This window comes from Bos javanicus, chromosome 26 (assembly GCF_032452875.1).
Source record: "Bos javanicus breed banteng chromosome 26, ARS-OSU_banteng_1.0, whole genome shotgun sequence".
Lineage (NCBI taxonomy): Eukaryota > Metazoa > Chordata > Mammalia > Artiodactyla > Bovidae > Bos > Bos javanicus.
Genome location: NC_083893.1, coordinates 13,758,495 through 13,778,742, shown reverse-complemented (window position 1 = coordinate 13,778,742; position 20,248 = coordinate 13,758,495). Strand labels below are relative to the sequence as shown.

At 37.9% G+C, this 20,248-nt stretch overlaps 2 protein-coding genes and 1 non-coding gene across 11 annotated transcripts in view; 2 read left to right on the top strand and 1 right to left on the bottom strand.

Moving 5' to 3' along the window:
• CPEB3 (cytoplasmic polyadenylation element binding protein 3) overlaps positions 1-20,248 on the top strand; it is a 265,126-nt gene that overhangs the window by 106,869 nt on the left and 138,009 nt on the right. For 6 of the 9 annotated variants that reach the window (XM_061402801.1, XM_061402802.1, XM_061402803.1 and 3 more), the window contains 2 exons: positions 3,751-3,774; positions 18,414-18,581. In XM_061402801.1, the coding sequence (XP_061258785.1) occupies positions 3,751-3,774; positions 18,414-18,581 (192 nt within the window). The remainder of the gene's footprint in view (positions 1-3,750; positions 3,775-18,413; positions 18,582-20,248) is intronic. The other 3 variants (XM_061402806.1, XM_061402797.1, XM_061402800.1) reach the window with 1 other exon arrangement.
• On the bottom strand, positions 15,179-15,699 carry LOC133239174 (elongin-C). The gene has a single exon (XM_061402808.1). The coding sequence runs from the start codon at positions 15,538-15,540 to the stop codon at positions 15,202-15,204; it is 339 nt and encodes a 112-aa protein (XP_061258792.1). The 5' UTR covers positions 15,541-15,699; the 3' UTR covers positions 15,179-15,201.
• On the top strand, positions 18,146-18,218 carry TRNAG-CCC (transfer RNA glycine (anticodon CCC)). The gene has a single exon. It is a non-coding gene; the product is annotated as a tRNA-Gly (tRNA).

The window sequence follows — 20,248 nt, the reverse complement described above, 5'->3', positions numbered from 1 at the left end:
CAAGTGTAATTATATACCAAACAATGTACAGACCATAAATATATACGTAGCCTGATGTATTGTCACAAACTTAACACAGATTAACCCATGCCTAGATCAGTACCCCAGAACCCCACCTTAGGTTTCCTTCCAGTTAATACCCCTAGCCAAAGGTAACCACTACCTTGACTTCTAGAAACTGAATGTAGCTTTTTAAAATGAGGTCTAAAGTTGTTTAATACATGCTGCTGCTGCTGCTAAGTCGCTTCAGTCGTGTCCGACTGTGCGACCCCATAGACGGCAGCCCATCAGGCTCCACCATCCCTGAGATTCTCCAGGCAAGAACACTGGAGTGGGTTGCCATTTCCTTCTCCAGTTTAATACATAATGAACAGTAAAAGAATTTTATCTGTAATGGTGATGATTCTAATAAAGAATTAAAGTTTTTGGAGGAAGTAGATAGGACTTTGAAAATGTATCATATCTTGTCATATCTGATATAAATTTGCACTTTCATAGACTACATTACTAACATAGAATACTGAACAGTCACATTACTTCCTTTATTTCTATGTGGGATCGTTTTGTGCTGGCTCATGTTAGGTTTATGTGTTCAATACTCTTTCTTGTTTAAAGCTATATTTGTTCTCGGGAAGCACTGCTGCTGTGCTCCCAAATTTCTCTCCTTGGTGTTCTTTTCATTACCTCTCCCTTAGGGAAGAGTTTGACTCTAATTAGTCTATTTGCAAATAGCCCTTATGAGCAAATTTTTAATCACCAACACAAGTGGCCTACATTCAGAAGGCCATCATGACGTGCATTACTCCTTCCTTTGATTGCACATATAGCTAACAAGCCATATTTGCTGAATACTAGCTTGATACAGAGCTTTCTGCCCAGTGCATTAGAGAGTATTAAAAGAAGCATAACATACTGAACTTTTCCTCTGGGAATTTAACAGTATAGTGAGGTGGTTGAAAGTGTGGACTCTGGAGCCAGAGTGCTTAATTCATATTTCAACCCCACCACTTACTAGCTGTGTGATTTTAGGCAAGATACTTAATTTTGTGTCCCATTTTCCTCGTCTGTAAGAAGAGAGCAAAAGAATACTTAGGTCATAAAGTTGTGGAGTATATTAAATGATATTAAAATACGTTAAGCATTTTGAATTATTTCACACACATAGTAAAAACTCATTAAGTTTTAGCAATTACAATAAAAATTACCACAGATATCGTAGGTAAACTGTTGAAATTGGGACCAAGGTAGCAAGTAATTATTCCACAGTGCATGATTAAAGCAAATTGAAGCATCTCAGATCACTGCTTTAAATTGGCTTGATCCAACCAGTCCACCCTAAAGGAAATCAGTCCTGAACATTCATTGGAAGGACTGATGCTGAAGCTGAAACTCCAATACTTTGGCCACCTGATATGAAGAACTGATTCATTTGAAAAGACCCTGATGCTGGGGAAGATTGAAGGTGGGAGGAGAAGGGGCTGACAGAGGATGCGACGGTTGGATGGCATCACCAACTCAATGGACACGAGTTTGAGTAAACTCTGGGAGTTGGTGGTGGACAGGGAGGCCTGGCGTGCTGCAGTCTATGGGGTCTCAAAGAGTCGGACACGTCTGAGCAACTGAGCTGAACTGATTCCATGTGCCATCTTTGCCTCCATGTTATCAGAGTCTCCAGACTGATAGGAGCCAATTTACTGTTCATATCAGTAAATGGAAAAAGAGAAGAATCTGTAAAAATCATGAACTGTTTAAAGAAACTTTGTTTAAAACTCCCAAGTATTTGTGAAATACCGATCTATTTTTGCAGTTTCAATGTGCGAAATAAATAAAACCTCTTTCAAGGCAAAACAAAAATAAAAAACTCCCAAGTATGTCTTTTGCAACTCTTCCCTGTCCCCAATTCAGGATGTTCTTCCCCTTCCCCTTGACTGTCTGGTTCTATTCACTTTGTGTTCTCTATTACCTGGACGTTTAGCAGTTAAAGACTTAAGTGAACAGCATTTTCATTTATCTTTCAGGGATGTTAAAGTCTGATGAGTCATTTGTACCTTAGTATCATAATCAAATTCTTTTTCATTGAGTATCTGGCCAGAAATCAGATAGAATGAAAGAATGGGAATGTATTGTTTGGGAGAGAAATGAGTAATTCTGAAATACAAAATGTTTTATTTCCTCTCTAAATAGAGGTTTTATAGTGAGGAGTGCTGGGCAGCATGACATCACTGGGGATGGGAGAAAGGAGAAAGAAATAAGTGGTAGGACGTCAAAACTTATTATCCTCTCTCTGGTTTAAGTGTTGTCCATTAGTGTTAATTTACCCATGTTATTTATTATAAGTGAAGTAGGCTTTGGGAGGAACCGAGCTAGGAAACTACCATTTACTACACATTCTGTGGGAAGACGAATTCCAGGTTCCAAATAATGAAAAGTATAAATGTTCCTAAAAAATTTTTTTAGAATGCATTCCGCTTGTAAGTAAACAGTAAACGCAATGTAAATTCAGAAGAGGTATTTTTCATTGAAAGTTAAAGCGATGACAGAGTTAGGGGGAGTATGTAGAGTTTGAATAATCCTTTTAATCTGGCTAACCCTTTTTAATATTTGTGTCATGGGAAAGTGAAAAGGCCAAAAGTGTGTTGATGAGGGTGAGTACGGTGTCTGAAGAAAAATGGGAACTGGAAGAAGATGAGGTTAGCAACTGGTATTTCAACTTTCTAGCTGAAAAGTCTGAATTCTTTTCCTAGGAGAGAAGTAGTTCTCTTTAGTTCTGCCTTATGCTACAAGTGTAACCCCAAATTATCCTTGTTTTTTTTTTTTTGGTTTAAAGTTAATATGATAACATTTCATGCCTTTAAAAAATGGATTAAATAGAGTTCTCATTTAAGTTTTACTGAATGTGGGGTTTCAAATTTGAAAAACTTTCCACTTTGAAAGTCATTTTAGATGACAGGATCTCCTGGTAGTATATGTATGATGACAGTCTAGCTCTGTTAAACATTGTAACAATGTACTTTGTGGGCCTTGAGTTTTGAAGGGGAAGATAATCTTTAAAGTACTCTATTCTTAAGTATGGGATGTACCCATGCCTCCTTTCTGCTTTTTCCATTCATTTTCTAGATGAAAAAATATTGTTTCCTACACCTGTAATACTGTATGGAAAGTAAATGAGGAGGCTTAGAGAAAACTTACAGTAACACATTCTGTAAAGCAACAGCTAATTGTGTAAAATTTTTATGCAGTTTTCAGGGCAGACAGTGAAGTGTTTGTGTGTGTGTGTGTGTGTGTGTGTGTCTCTACGTGTGTGTGAAGAAATTTAGAATGACCACCATACACCACAGTTTTTACTTGTTTAGGATGAATGTTTTTTTCTTCAAAGTGATGTCTGGTGGTAGTGTATAGTACGAATGAAGATTTAGAAATCAGAAAATAATTTTACAGAAGTCTATTTATCTATATCTGATACAGATAATGGGCCACAATATAAATCCTTATAAGATTTGTTAAACTTAAGCATCCATTATATCCTTTCCAGTGGCTTCCACATCCAGTTGAATTTCTCTTTAAGACTGTGATTTAACTTGTGCTTCATAAAGGTTTTTTTTTTTTTTAATATAATATGTCTGTAGTCAAGTTGAACAGTATCTCCAGATTAATTCCGAGAATACTTAGAAAAGGTTTGAATGTTTTTTTATTTCTAAATTCAGCATTTCGATACAAATACCCATGGTTTTCTTCTGTGTTTACATGCAGCCAGGAGCTATGGGCGAAGACGAGGTAAAATTTTTTTAATGAGATCTTTTGCTTGCCAAATTGTGAGTAAATATGAGTGTGTGTGTGTGTGTGTGTGTTTATACTCGTGTGTGTAAAACAATAATTATGGTGTGGTATGATGTTCTAGCTTAATTATTTTAGTGAAATAATTCTCTTATCTCTTTTGTTATAATTATTTTTCACTGTTAGTTGGTAATTTGTTCCTCTAATCCCAATAAAGACATAGCAAAGACTATTTCTAACTGGAAGTTTGTGTTATATGGTTTATTGTGAATGATCTTAAGGGAATAAAGGCCAAGCATATGTATTTTGTTGTTGTCCTGTCCTCACTGTGTTCTTTTCACAGTACTTAGAAGTTAGGCTTTAGAGGGCAATTCTTGATCGTAGTAGATTGACTGGTGAGTTTTTTCTGTGTCACATCCAGAGACAGATTTACCTTGAAGCTAAATGAAGCTTGAGTTTCAGGTACCCTCACTTTCAGGGGATCCGTTCCAAGTTTTCTACTTTATCTTTGTTTTCTTTTCTTAAAGAGAGGTCCTCTACTTATATAGGCTCTAAGGTCCATAAAACTTGCATTCTCTCCTGTCTACACCCAAGCGAAGTAATATTGCTTTCATTTATGTATTGCTATAATCTTTCTAAAGCATTTCCATATCTGTAATTTGTTAAATAATATTACAAAGTAGGTAGGGTAAGCCTAATATAGTAGAAAGGTATGAAATTCAGGGTCAAAAACTTTGGTTGGAATCACTGCTTTATCACTAATGTTTGGTATCCTCGTCTATAAGTTATGAAGTAATAAAATCAACCTTGTCCAACTTCAAGAATGTTAATTAGTTAGGCATCCCTGGTGGTCTAGTGGTTGGGACTGTGGCTTCTATTGCTGGGGCCCTGGGTTCAATCCCAGGTCAGAAACTAAAAAAAAATTTTTTTTTAAGAATGTTAAGTTAGTGAATTAAAGTATAAAAAATGAAAGAGGAAAACTTATCCATATAAACTAAACTAAAAGCATTCCACAAATGCCGGTTGCTTGGTGCTCATTTGCAAAAGCTGGGAGAGATGAAGTAATTTGCTTTGTGAGCTCAAGTTAAAGTCAGAGCCAAGACCGGAACCTTTGTCTTTTGGGTGCTTGTTGGGTGATGTTTATCATTCATCAAGCTGTCTCTGACTCTGTAGATGAGTCCTGAAGAGAAGATAATAATATTAAATTGATAGTATTTATTCCACAGTAAATATTTGTTGAATAGGTGCATATCAGCAGGACTCCATATGTATTTGAGTTACCACTGAAGCATTCTTTCATGGTGGAATCACATAGTCAGTTTTGTTTTCACATGATGGTGAAGAAAAACATTTGTATAGTTATTTTTTAATTATGACAAGACCATTTAACATTTTTTCCTCTTATAATTTAAAAATTTTAAGTGTAGAAAATAATATTACTATAATTATTATGTAACATATTTTTTTTCTTGGTGCTAGGAAATTGATTGCTCTCAGGGAAAGAATAGAGAAGGACAGCATCTCAGGGGCAGATAACAGAGACTGTTCTCATCTTAGGCACTGGTCAGTCCCCAGATCTTGTCAGTATATTTCCTCTAGTTTCTCAGGCTTTCCCCGTCCCTTTCCATTCTGTTGTTTCATCTTTCTGAAACACCGTTTTGTCTTTCTTACCCTCTTTCTCCATTCAGGAACTCCATCATCTGACTTCTCCTTGTTTCACCAGCCTCATCATCTTCCACTTTTCCTACCTCACCTTCGCCTTGACCAACCCTTGTGCTTTCCCACTGTCTAGCCATTGCAAGTACTGTCCACCCTTCCTCTCATTTACTTAACTGAAATCTATCTTTAGTTCATGCATTCAAGCCTGACTCAAGCTTTACCCCGTCCAGGAAGCCTTTCCCGGCAGCCTTACAGGCCATGTTTTCCTCTGCTTCTGCTGGCTTACTTTCCTTCTGCCTTTTCTGTACGTCCTCATTCTTCAACGGGAGATAAGTTCTTTGAGGACAGTTGTCTCATGTGCCTTACACTGTGACCTACATATAGTTAGCACTTACTGAATGCTTATTGGTGAGGATTGTTTTGAAGTCAGACCCCATGTCTATGCAGACCAGAATCTGACTTTGTATTTTTTAATTTTTATATACTTAAAAATCATAGTATATTAAATACTAGGCATCAAAAATATAAGATCACCTATAGTTTCTCAACTCCTGAGAAAATAATTACTCTTCCTAGTTCCATGTTACCTTCCCCATCTTTATTTGTAAGGTTTGACTTAATCGTTTTCAGAAGCCATGATAGCTTTCCATCAAGTGCTAAGCTAAACACTGCCTAGATTGACTTGGTAACTGCTCTGTAGACGTCTGCAGTTTGATAGTTGTAGATGAAGGAGATAATGACAGAAATGTGTGTGTGTGTCTGCGCATACACACACACACACACGTGCGTGACAGAGAAAGAGTGTGACAGAGCACTGAAATACTTGAGTGTTGACTTTCTGTAATGAGAAAAGAACAGCCAGTAATTTTTTTATCCCTGCTTTTATTTAGTCTTCTGTTTCCAAAACCGAAAAAGAAGAAACGTCATCTTTTAAAAATGTGGTAACGTAGTCATACAGGATGGGGCAGGTATACCTCATATTTACTCTCATTTTCTGAAATACACTCATCTGGACCAACATTACATGGTATAAATTTGATGATCTGGCCAATTTCCTCACACTTGTTTATTTGTATGATCAAGGATTGTATTAATGCTTGATTTCTTTCCTGTAAACAAAATTTAGGATTTCCCCTAAAAGCATAAAAAGTGAACTTGCTGATGTGTGTTGGCTGTAACTTATATTCTATGTTTTACATACATGTTGGTAAACATTTTAGGAATAGAGGGCAGAGGGAATTATCTGTGACAGTTTCAAGATCAGTCCGCAAAATTTAGGCCAGTGAAACCTTTCATCTTTTCTGATAAAGCCTGGAAAGGCTTCCTGGAACAGGTAGAATTTCAAGAACTCTTTGGATGATGGAAAAGGAATAGGAAGTGAAGCATTCCAGGTATCTGATTCAACGTAAAAGAAAGCTCTGAGGTGAGACTGGCATGGCCAGATGCTTGGAGCATGTGCCTGTGAGTGTATGCAGTGGGGGCCAGCTGGAGAGGAGAACTTGGCAGTGAGATGATCTGTGCTACCCTGATGAATGGTTTTTGACACAGATACTGTTGGGCTTTAGGAGCAGGGTTTCATGGTACAAGTAATGAAGACAGGAGAAAATTTGGACATTGGTTGACAGCTTGGATGGGCCATCAGGTATTGGAGGGTAGACTTTGGCAAATCAAGTGCCTCCAGTAGTACAGTTGAAGCAGTAGCAGTTGGAAAGAACAATTAGGTGTGAAAGAATAGGATCTGAAACTGAATATTGATTGTACCCCATGGACTATAACCCGCCAGGATCCTCTGTCCATGGAATGCTCTAGGCAAGAATACCAGATTGGGTAGCCATTTCCTTCTCCTGGTGGTCTTCCCGACCCAGGGATCCAACCCAGGTTTCGTGCATTGCAGGTGAATTCTTTACTGTCTGAGCAACTGGGGAAGCCCCAGTTGTATATAAAAAATTTAAATATTCAATTGTATTTCCCATTGATTCCCACTTTTACTTTAGAGATGTGTTCTAGTAGACAAATGTTGATTTCCCTTGTGGAATCAGAATGACAGCAAAGAATCTTAACATTTTTCTTCCATAGTGTTCTGACTTTCACAAGCTTTTATATGTGTTTTCCCATACAGCTGCAGCCCCTGTTAGAAACTAGCCTAATAGCTGCTGTTATATGTGATATTTACCTACACATTTTACAGCACACTTGATTAAAATATATGTTGTGTTTTCATCTCATACGAGTTTTTATGGTCTCTGGGAGACTTTTGTCCATATGCAGAGATGTTGGCTATGCCAGTGCTCTTGATGTTTAACAGAATTTCTTAGTTAAAGAGCAACAAGGAAAATATGAAAGATCTTTTTAAGTAATGTGAATGAGCAAATGGAAAGAATGATTGGAGTTACTTTACTATTGGATTTACTGTGGATTGGTGTTACTATTGTAAAATGTAGTTCTGTGTATACTTAATCTATAAAAACCTATTGAAATTAATGGAGGATTTAGTCAATAACAAAGGTTCTAAGAATCCAATAAAACAAACTTGTGTATGAACTTGGTGTTGTCTTTCTGTCAAAAGCCTGACCAAGGGAGGAGAGATCAGCTGTATCAGTGAGACCATGGTACAAACATGATATCCTGCTAATTCAAACCGGGTTGTGCGAGCTTTCTTGTCTAGAGGAATGGATGGTTCCAGAGTGAAACATGGACAGCTGAAGAAATATCTGACTGTTCACAGCTATGGTATCTGAACTATTACTGCTTATAGTAATAGGAAAATATGAGCACAGGAGATGGTGAGTGGAATAAGATCACTATTTTTTCGCTTTTGCAAAGAAGTTGGTCTGGAAGGAACCTACATTGATTATGAAGGAAGGGTTCTGGGCTGTCTACCTTAATTTTGTTAAATGTTTGTGTGCCCACTGTGGGTCAGATGGTGTGCTAGACCCTAGCGGTCTCTCTTCTGAGTGTTCACTCTAGTGGAGGAGAGAGAGATGATACATTTTTATATTCAAACAAATATTTTTATACGCAAAAGTTTTGTTAAGTACTAGGAAGGAAGAACGGAGAAGGCAATGGCATCCCACTCCAGTACTCTTGTCTGGAAAATCCCATGGGCAGAGGAGCCTGGTAGGCTGCAGTCCATGGGGTCACTAGGAGTTGGACACGACTGAGCAACTTCACTTTCACGCATTGGAGAAGGAAATGACAACCCACTCCAGTGTTCTTGCCTGGAGAATCCCAGGGACGGGGAAGCCTGGTGGGCTGCTGTTTATGGGGTCGCTGAGGGTCGGACACGACTGAGCGACTTCACTTTCACTTTTCACTTTCGTGCATTGGAGAAGGAAATGGCAACCCACTCCAGTGTTCTTGCCTGGAGAATCCCAGGGACGGGGGAGCCTGGTGGACCACCGTCTATGGGGTCGCTGAGGGTCGGACACGACTGAGCGACTTCACTTTCACTTTTCACTTTCGTGCATTAGAGAAGGAAATGGCAACCCACTCCAGTGTTCTTGCCTGGAGAATCCCAGGGATGGGGGAGCCTGGTGGGCTGCTGTTTGCAGGGTCGCACAGAGTCGGACACGACTGAAGTGACTTAGCAGCAGCAGGAAGGAAGAATGGGAGGATCCTTTAAAGGAGGATGGTTTGCTCTGAAGAGATGTTGTTTAAACTCAGACCCTAAGGATGGAAAGACAAGATGGAAAGTCTGGAAACATTTATTTATCTTTAAATAAATATTTTATTTTGGAAATTTCCACATACACAAAAATAGAATTGTTTAATGAACTATGCATTCATCACTTAGCTTCAATGATTATCAACATTTTTGCCTATCTTATTTCTTATATTCCCCTTCCTTTTTTCTTTTTTTTTTTCCTTTTTTCCTTTAGGATATTTTAAAGGAAATTCTAGACATCAAAATACAACTGTTTTAAGAGGCTTGAAGTGTAGTACTGATGAATGTTTACAGCATTGATAAACCTTGAAAACATCATGCTAAGTGAAAGAAGGCAATTACAAAAGACCACATATTGGATGGTTCCCTTTTATGAAATGTCCAGAATAAGCAAATCTGTTGAGACAGAAAGTAGACTAGTGGTTGCCTAGGGCTAAGAGGGTTCCAGGAAAATGGGGAGTGACTGCTAATGGGTTAAAAGGATGAATTGTATAATAAGTGAATTATTTTTTAATAAAGTATTAAAAAAGGGTAGTGGTGAAGGGGAGAGGAGCTTGAGGCAAGAAAGGACTTTGTGTTTTTGAGGAAGTATCAATAAATAGAGCCCAGAATGGCTGAGCTTGGTAGGAGAGAAGCGGGGTGTATTAATATGAGGTTGGAGGAAGAAAGGAAATCTGATCTCAATGGGCTTTAGTTCCTGGTAAGGATTTCGAATTTGATCCAGGTATAAGAGGAAATCTATGAATGTTTTAAAGCAGGGTCAAGTGATCAGATTTATGTTTTTAAAAGAGCACTCTGGCTTTTGTTTGGAGTGGAGTGAGAGGAGAGGTGGGTTGTCTAGTTCAAAATGATGGTAATAGTCTAGGCAAGAGAATATGGTGTTTTAAGATAGGGTAACGCAGTGGAGTTGGAGAGAAGTGAACAATTGGAAGCTACATTCTGGGGACAGACTCAACCCTCTCTAATGGCGTTAGACCAAGGAATTGAATATGGAGAGCAAATAAGAAGGAAGACTCAAAAATGGTGTTCAGGTTCTAGCTTGAACACTTGAGTGAAGTGTGATGCCACATATCAAAATAATACTGAGCAAGAATAGGCTTCAGGTAGAGGTTGAGTTCATTTATAAATACATTACAGTTGTGATGCTTAAGAGATAACCACATAGTAATATCAACTAAGATGTATTTTTATCTATTTGTATTCTAATATTAGGGTTTTATGTAAGATTTTTGTGTAATCAAAGGCATGCTGCTACCCTCAGAGATGGGAAAACCTTTCATCTAGTTCAAATCTTTCATGAAAACAAAACTCAGATAAGTGAAATGTTTTATCCAGGGTCGCAGAGTAAAGCCGAGGCTAAAACTTGACTATCCTGACTTATAGGCAGCTTTTTTTTTTCCTCTGCCTAATAAGCCATATGAAATGCCTCATAAGGCATTTACTAAAACATCCCCAGAGTAATTCATTTCTGAGTTCTTTCCAAAACTAAGAGGAAAAGCTTCAGGTTTGGAGTGGGAATATTGGGTGAAGAGTGCCCTGGAGCTGCTGGATTGACAGCAGAGATGTGGGAGCTCAGAGGGAAGGTCCGAGCAGTTTTGGCAGCACAGCATGGCCAGTGGGCTGCCATTCTGCTTCTTAACTGAAAATAGATATCAGAAAACCAGACCATTGGTGGAAGAGAGAGCCAAATGGCCAAAGTGCAACAATTAAGAAGTATTTCTCCTGCTTTTGCTGACTTATTGAGTATGAATATATTATGTGAAAGTCTGAGATTCTAAAGCAGATTTATATGCTAGGTACATAAGAATATAAGTTTTGGTAAGTAACATGACTTACTTAAAATGTTTTGCTCGTGGGAAATGCTTTTATTAAAGAAAAGAAACATGTCAGAGAGCTACTAGTGTTAGTGAAGTGGGACCTCTCATGGGACACAATTTGGGTACAGCCTCTTAAGTTTCAGTTTCTGGTAGCACGTGTCCAGAAACTAAAATTATACCAGTCTTCCCAGGGACTGTTTGTCATGAGGGAATGATTTATGTCAACCAGATGAATGCCTGGACAGACTAGAATGCCAGTGTTTCAACTTATCATGGAGATGGATGTAACAGAAATAAAACTTCAGTGGCTGGTTATTTATCTAGTAGTTCAAGTCACCTTTTCATAATAATTAATTAATAGAACAGTCCTTCAGGAGCTTATAATTGGAGCACAGGGAAATAAATTGTTTTCAGGATCTGGAAAGATCAGATGAGCCATTCTGTTCCACAGAGTCATCCCAGCAGTATGATAAAATCCTCCTCTCTCCTTTTGGTTTGCACTGGGAAATGCAACGGATTCTTAATCTACCCTTCTGTCTTTTAAATGCTTCCTGCAGACTGACTGTTTTGTTCTGACAGGACTTGAGGCAGTCATGTTACAGTAAGGTGGACTAGATTATAGATTTTATATTCCATTCCTGAAGATACTTTTCTTAACTTGATTGAACCTGCATGTTTCCCAAGGCTCCGTACACTTCACACAATGTCTCTCTTAGTTGCTGTTTGCTACAGACAGATCATCTGCTTTTCAGTGGTTCTTAAATTGGAGCATAGGAGTCGCTGGGGAAATTTGTTAAAAGTGCAGATTTTCAAGTTTGACCTCTTTGATTCAGATTAAGTAGATCTGGGGACTGAGTTTATTCTTAGGTCTTACCTACAGTTAGAGAAACATCATATATGTGTGAATTCTTAGCAGTTTCATTTCCAGGGGCAAATTCTTTCCTGAAGTCTATGATACTCTATGTGCGAAGACAGAAATTTACTTTCAAAACCTTGGAAAGTTTCTTAAGTGCCCATAACCAATTTTTAAAACAGGTCAAATTTTTGCAGTTAACTCTTGCTTTTATTTATTTATTTTTGCCAAAATACTCTGGGGAAGCTGTGGTTATGTTGGCTACACAGAAAGAAACTTCTCTTTGTTCCAGCATATCTTGAACATCTGGTGTTTCTCCTAGCTGCTCTGGTTCAAGACTTCCTCATATCCCAGGTGGACAAGTCCCAGATTTCTTCAGAATTGCACCCCATCTGTCCTCTCCCTGGGTGCACATTGTTAATGGAGGTGATGGTAGCTTTGCTGGATTTGGGGTAGAGGGAAGAACATGGTCAGGTTGTGACAGGAGGAAGATGGATTAGATGGGAATATCAGTCTCTAGGGAGTGAGTACATTTTTTTTGTTTTTAAAGAAAAGCTAGTATTAGAATGAAATAGCAAATTTGGAAAATGTGGAAATTTGCTTTTACAATATAGAGTGTCATATGTAATGTTTGAACAATCAGAAGCAAGAGAAGAGATCTCAGTCTTCTGGGAACAGGATCCCAGAAGGATCCTCAAACCCATCTGTTGTGTTCCAACATTTATTTATTTGCACATGGTATTTTCCTTTCTTGTCTGCTGCCTCACTGTTAACACTTATTGAATACCTATTTTGTATGCCCTTATTAGGACGTGAAAATATAATGGTGAACAAGATTAAATTGGTCCTTGTCCTAACAGAGCTTACAGTTTCATGGGGTCGGGGAACGACATACCAAGTTAAAACCCATATGATACCATAATGGTAACTAGGGAAAAAAAATGTTAGGAAAAAGTGCTGTAAATGGATGGGAAAGGGCATCTATTCTAATCTAGAAGGTCAGGAAAGTTCCAGTTGAGTTTCACTGACTTTTTAGCCTAGACCTGAAGAATCAATAGGACTTAATTAGAAAACTGGGGAGTTGAGAGGAGGGTGTTTGTTTTGGGTGGGCGAACACCTTTTCCTTAAGGCCTGAGGCAGGGAAGAATAACAGAACTATCTAAGGAGGCCTGTGTCATTGGAGGTTAGTGAACCAGAGGGAGAGGCAGCAACTCTTAATGTAGGAGTTGGGTGGGCGAACACCTTTTCCTTAAGGCCTGAGGCAGGGAAGAATAACAGAAATATCTAAGGAGGCCTGTGTCATTGGAGGTTAGTGAACCAGAGGGAGAGGCAGCAACTCTTAATGTAGGAGGGTTAGGCAGAGGCCTTACAGTTTACAGAGACATTTTTGTACTTTTATCCCCAAATTAGGGGGATGTGGCAAAGAGTGTGGTCATGTTCAGATTAATATTGGAAAATGGTAACCTTGGCTGTTTTGTAGAGAAAGCATTGTGGAGTACAAGGTAGGAATTAGCAGATTGAGTAAGTTATTATATAGACTCTTGAGACTGTTAGTTCAGGGGAGAGATGATGGCAGTATGGACCAGGGTGTTAGGACTGAAGGTAGAGAGAACTGAATGAAGAATTATTTTGTAGCATGAGGTTGTAGGACTTAGTGAGAGACGGATTAGATGTGGAATATGAAAGAAAGGGATGTCAGGATTGACTCCTAGATTTCATGATTGAATTGAATGCGAATAGTTACTTTCTTTTTTTTTTTTTTTCAGTCAATAATCTTTATTAACATGCAAGTGTCATTTGCCACAAGATACACAGTTTTCCTAATCTTTCAGTTCTTTTTCAATATTTTAAATTTGAGGTTACTTCTGGATCTAACATACAAAGTAACCTACTAAAGTGGGTCAGAGTTAAACTTTATTCTAGCTATTACCTTGACCTTTAAGATCATCACTTAGGTTTATAATTGGCATTATTTGTCACCAAGTAGCAGAATATAATTCTTGTACTTGATAATCTTCTATACTAAAATATGTACCAGTATGTCTTAAGAAGTTACTAAAATATATGCAATTAACATTTATATTTAACTGCTTTCAATAAGCTGGAAAGTACAATGTTAGGTCTTCTAAGTGGAAAAATTACTTTTATAGATCTTGGTTGTTTGTGGTCTTTGCAAGTTCCAGAAAAACTGGTCCATATTAAACCAGTCTCAAAGAAGCTAAAGGTTTTAATTTATAGACCCTATAGTGACAGCTTTGTTTTGCTACTAAGATAAAGACTATAGTAAATCCAACTCTAGTGCTGCTTTTCCCATGACTAAGCAGAGACACTCTTATAGTTCTTAAAAAAATTTTGTCTTAGTATAGAAGCTGAAAGGCCTCTCTTTTAAGTTTGACTTCAGCAGAAGACCCAGATTATGACATCCTGTCTACTGGGAAATGCGTTAAAAGAAGATGATAAACCATATCAAAGTGCATTATAAGATCTGCACTGCATCTCTTCAGGTTTTAGTATTTTATAACATTTCAGCCGAGTGGAGGAAGACTAAAATAGTTCAGAGAAGTCTTGTTCTTAGGATCTAGATGAAGTTCAGGAGTCTTTTAAAGCATATTTAAATAATGAGAAGTGTACCTACAAGGGACTATGTAAGAATGAATATTGTAAAGGAAACTTTATAGTCAGTGAAAGTACAGTACTTTGGATTGGCCGAAATGCACAATGTACATGAAACCAAATGCACGTGTAATTTACTTGTTGACCATGTGGCTATGGTTCAAAAAGTCCCTGCTCCAAAAGCTGTACCTAGTACTCTTCCAAACTGATTTTAAATAAAGTTTTTTAATTGTAGCAATAAACAAAAAGACAAGATACACTTAAAACAATACTGCAGTTTATCAAAAGACACATAAGAAATTTCAACTCTCATGTCTTTGACAGTTATAAAAATCAATATTTTGGCTAAGTTATAAACATGTTTATAATGCAATTATATGCAATTGCATAACTCTAGTAATGCTAATGACAGCTATAAGATCAGAATAGGTTTTTTAAAAAAAACACTAAAAACATAAAAATATGTAGCCCCATTATTTACCTGTAGAACGTGTTCAATTTATGCCTAAATTTCAGCATTTATTTTATCATCACTTCTCTAATTAAAAAAAAATCACATCCAAAGGATAAGGCAAAACCACCTACGAATTGGTATATTCGTTTATTTCTCAATTTGTGAAAATGTCCTTAATTCGTTGATGTAGCAAACAAACTTCAACTCTGATTGCTATGCAAAAGAACAGAAGATAATCTGCTTTGCAATGAACTTTAAAGTTCAACTGTACACAGGCAACATGCTATATATGAAAAAATTACTAACTGAACTACAGGTATTAAATACTGAAAAAGAGTTAACAGTTTATTATTATAATTTACTTTATTTAACAATCTAGGAAGTTCGCAGCCATCAGCAGTTCCAGTGCAATTTCAGGTGCAATTGGGAATTCAGGAATCTCCGTGGAGCTGTTAGTGTAGCGAACCTTGTAGGTAAAATACATGCATACTTTCGATAGCACATGTGAAGGGATCTCTCTAAAATTGACTTCATTAGTTTCATTCTCCGCAAACTGACCTGGGCCACTCAACATGGCTTTTATTGTTCCTGATGTTAGTGCATGTTCTCTCTTTACAATAAACTCATGACCATCTGAAGATATCAATTTGACATACATGGCATCAGGGCCCTCACAGCCACCATAGGTTTTCTCTTCTCCATCCATTATGTTCTTATGAAATTCTACTTTGCGTCCACAGGAACTTTAGCAGTTTCTCGTCAGCTCCGCAGCTACCGCAGCCACCGCACCGGGTCCCCGCGCACCGCCACAGCCCCTACACCAGGGCCGCCCCCCCACCCCCAGCTGCCTGCCGCCGTGGGTTCCGGGGCAGCAAGCCCGAATAGTTATTTTCATTGAGATTGTAGGAATGTTAGAGAAGCAGGCTTGGCGGGAAAGATAAGAGCTGTTTTGAAAGTTCTTTCTCTATGGATTCTTATTCTTCATGTTTGAAACTGTAACTCCCACAAGATTCTGCTCAAAATTGCCCTCCTGTGAAATCATTCTGAAGCTCCTTGAACCCCCTGCCCTACCATTTTCCATAGAGCAGTAAATTGTGCCTTGCATCATTTGGTAAAGTCTTCTCTTAGTATTTCTGCCTCTATTTGATAATTGGGCTTCCCAGGAGGCTCAGTGGTAAAGAATCGGCCTGCCAATGCAGGAAACTTGGGTTCGTTCCTTGGGTCAGGAAGATCTCCTGGAGGAGGAAATGGCAACTCACTCCAGTATTTTTGCCTGGGAAATCCCATGGACAGAGGACCTGTCCATGGGGTCCAAGGAATTGGATACGACTGAGTACGTATGCATGGTCGCATTTGATAATTTATGTGCTTGCCTTTCTCTCTCCCCAGACTTGATTTCTTGGGCAGGGACTACCAAATAGCTCTTATTTGTGTGATGTTCTCCAAATGTGGATAAACAATTCTACAAGTGTTTTCCACTGAGTTACATAGTATGTTAAGATTTCCTTTATCTTAAATTCAGGTAATACTAGATTAAGTTATTTTACTACAGAACTTTCCCCAATCTTTGTATTCTAATATGGCTTGTGAATCTCTGGGAAGGGCATAATGTGTGTAGTATTTTCCAATATTATTTAGTTCTCCCAACCTCTCCCCCACCAGACTTTGTTTTCTGAGCATCTCATGTTACTGTTGTTGAGTGTAGGAGTTGGTGATAGGAACAAAGGTGGGAAATGCTGGTTTGGATGTACGCTTGTCACAGCAGGGACATAGTTCAGTGAGTGTGGACTACATGAAAAGCAAACCCGCCGGCCATGAGCGGACATCTCTGGGTGTCTTTGGGAAGCTTGTTTTGCCTATAGTTGTTGCAGATCTAGTTCTTTTACTCCCACTGAACAAAACAGACATCAGGGGATGAGAATTTACTGTCTCTTGTTTGCCCTTGCCAGGCTAAAAAAGCTAGGTGACATGAAGTGACAAATTGTGTTCTGTTCTTTGTAGCTTAGCTGGGAAGAGTGGAACAAAAAATTCTTTGGTCCTTTTATTTATTAACTCTCAACATCAAAACAGTGCCTTTCTTATACCACCTAGGTTGTTCATAAAATAAACAGACTTATATTAGTAACTTTTTTTTTTTATAAAAGAAATAAATTTTTAGTATTTTTCTAAGGCTATTTATATTCTGTTTTAGAGAGTTGGCTATAGTGATGCAGAACCTAGGTCTCAGGGAAATATAGAGTGGAGAGACTAAATGAGAAAGACAGTGTCCTTTTTTTGAAAAGTGTATGAATTTATTTTAAAGGGGAGTTTTTCTCATTTTCAAAAGTTAGAAAGTTCAAGATAATTCATTTTTAGAGTAGAACCTAATGGAAAGTTTTACCAGGAACTCACTGACTCAAACTGGAAAAAATACATATATTTTTTAAACTTAAATTTTATTTTGTAATGCCAGATGGCACTATTGTGTTGTATTTATTAACAAATTTTAACTTCTGGCATCTTCCTAATCTCATGTGGAGAGGGTAGGGGCCTTTGCTTCTCAGACTATAGAATTAACAATGGAAATCATTTTTTTGAGTGATATAAAATACAGCTTAGTCACAACCACATCTACATCTGTATATCCACATCTTAATTTATATGTTTTCATTCACTTGTCCCATCTTTTATTATTGTAGATGTTCATTTCCAAATGGGAGTAACTTGAAATGGCAGGGGCAAATTGATCATTTTTAGTCCTGCTCTCAGCTTCTGTCATCAGTTTACTATCCCCCCGCCTATCAGGGCCAGTCTGTAGAACTGAGCCTCTGAGGTTACCATAAAGAGCAATCAAAATCTGTGAATAAAGATTTATCTTATTCTTCCCTTTAAGAAATGCCTGGGTAAAGGGAAAGTGATTGCTGAATACTCTTAGCAGCAGAGATAGGGGCTGTATGAGTAAAATGTAGTGATATTTTTTAGCAGCAAAAAACAGCTGCGGTTTTTTATGCTTCTTGCTTAGTATCCATCCGGTCACTTCTGTGCTGTACATACCTTTACACAAAAAATGATGCTGTACATGGAACTCTGGTCAATGCTATGTAGCAGCCTAGATGGGAGGGGGGTAGGGTGTGGGCGAGAATGGATACACATATATGTATGGCTGAATCCCTTTGTTGTTCACCCGAAACTATCACTACATTGTTAAGCGGCCATACCTCAATACAAAATAAAAAAGTTTTTTTTTTTTTTTTTAATTGATGCTATAAACTTGTCTAGACATGGTAATCTGCAGTTGCTTATTCTATTGAAAAAAATCAGTGTTTGGGACTTCCCTGGTGGTCCAGTGGCTAAGACTCTGCACTCCCAATGCAGGGGGCCTGGGTTCGATCCCTGGTTAGGGAACTAGATTCCACATGCTGCAACTAAAGATCAAAGAACCTGCATGCCCAGCACAGCCAAATAAATAAATACTTAAAAAAAAAACCACAGTTTAGGATGTATTTTTTGGAATGCTTCATTCTGTGCTTTGGCTCCTAATAAAACACGTGTTGTCTAGGAAACTACTTTTAACCATAGAAACTCCCACATTTGTTTCAGGTCGATCTTCTCTCTTTCCCTTTGAAGATGCCTTCCTGGACGACAGTCACGGCGATCAGTCTTTGTCATCTGGCTTAAGTTCTCCCACTCGCTGTCAGAATGGGGAGCGAGTAGAGCGCTACTCTAGAAAGGTGTTTGTTGGAGGCCTTCCTCCTGATATCGATGAAGGTACCATGCACTCACTAATGGCTTAATGAAGGCCAGAGTTATTACTCGTGTGATCTGACCCTACCTCTCCTCTCGAAGACAGCTTTAGGACTTTCATGTCTTAGTGTCAGGAGATGAGGGTGCTCAGTAGATGGAAAAGAAAGAGATTGTGCACCTCTGGTCTGCTCTTCAGACATGGCAGTCTCCAAACAGCTTCTCATTTCCTTGTTATTAATTTTGGGTCACATTTTTAAATGATAATGAGAGCTAATATTTACGAAACTCTTCCAGTAAGCCCATTGTGTGCTAAGTGCTTTATATTATCTCGTTTAAACTCCACAGCTCTCCTCTAAGTCATCTCCTGCCAACTCCATTTTGTAGATGAGGAAACTAAGGATCAGAGAGAAACAGTTATGTAACTAGTGGTGCGGTTGGAATCAAAATCCATCTGATTCCAGAACTTTGTTCCTATGCATCACACCATACCATTTCATATTTTAATGTAGATAACCTGTTAATGAAATAACCCCTCTTGCCTTTGAAAGAATTGAGGCTAATGAGAATATTTCTTAATAATATGTTTGAGATACTAGCAATCCAAAAGTGAGTTTCACTAGTGCCTAAAGCTGGTCAACACATAGGTTGTCAGTAAATATTTGTTGAATAGAAGAATGAAATAGAATTGTGACAGAGTTAACTCAAGGGAAGAAAGCAACTCTAGTTCTAGTAGCCTTTGGATCTGCTTTAAAAATATTGTTAAAACAATTGTTTTGCCAGTGTTATTCAAGCTATAACATTTCTCTTAATTTATCATGATTTTCTTTTTTTCATAATGAGAGAAATGGTTTTACTTTAGGCTTACTGCTTTGAAGTTATACACAGCTGAGGGCTCATTTTTCTCTAAACTATTCTTTGACTAGTGTTAATCTCATCTATAGAGATACCTGTTAATGAAAAACCCCTTGGACTTTTCTTTAAGACAAAGTTTTTGGTCATGGCTGTTGTTTAGTCGCTCAGTCGTGTCTGACTCATTGCGACCCCATGGACTGCAGCACACCAGGCTTCCCTGTCCTGAGAGAGTGGCAGCTTAAAACTGATTAGGACCTCTGTTACAACCTTCTGCTTTGAATCAAAAGTCAGAAGGTAAAGATAAGTCTGTTAAGCTATAACTTTTGAAATGTTTTCTTTATAGGATGTGTGGTAGATACGGGTAAGAGAAAGAGGCCATTGGCTTTTAGTTTTTTCTTACCCTTAAGTCACTTATTGTCCCTGCTCCTCACCAAAAGAATAGTATCTATTTCTAAAAGAATCTTATATCAATAATAATAATCTGAGATTAATAATCTCAGATTACTTCACATAAGTAGAAATGTATTTTAAATATTTTGTGTATTTTGCCTTTTTTTTTCTAAAAACAGAGAACATTCCTATCTTTACAGTCCCCTTTTTCTTTGACAGAGTAGTCACCTTTGCTAATGTCAGATTTTTTTTTCTTCCAGATTCTTTATATCAGGCTTAGTGAAAGTGAAGGGAAGTGAATTATAGTTTGAAACACGTTCTGCATGGTTGATAGTAGATAACCAAATGTACCCCCAACAGTGGTATTTCACTTAATAAATCTGACTTCTGTAAAGAATGCTTTAGAAAACAGCTCTCAAAAAACATTTTCAAATAAAAAGATATGTTTG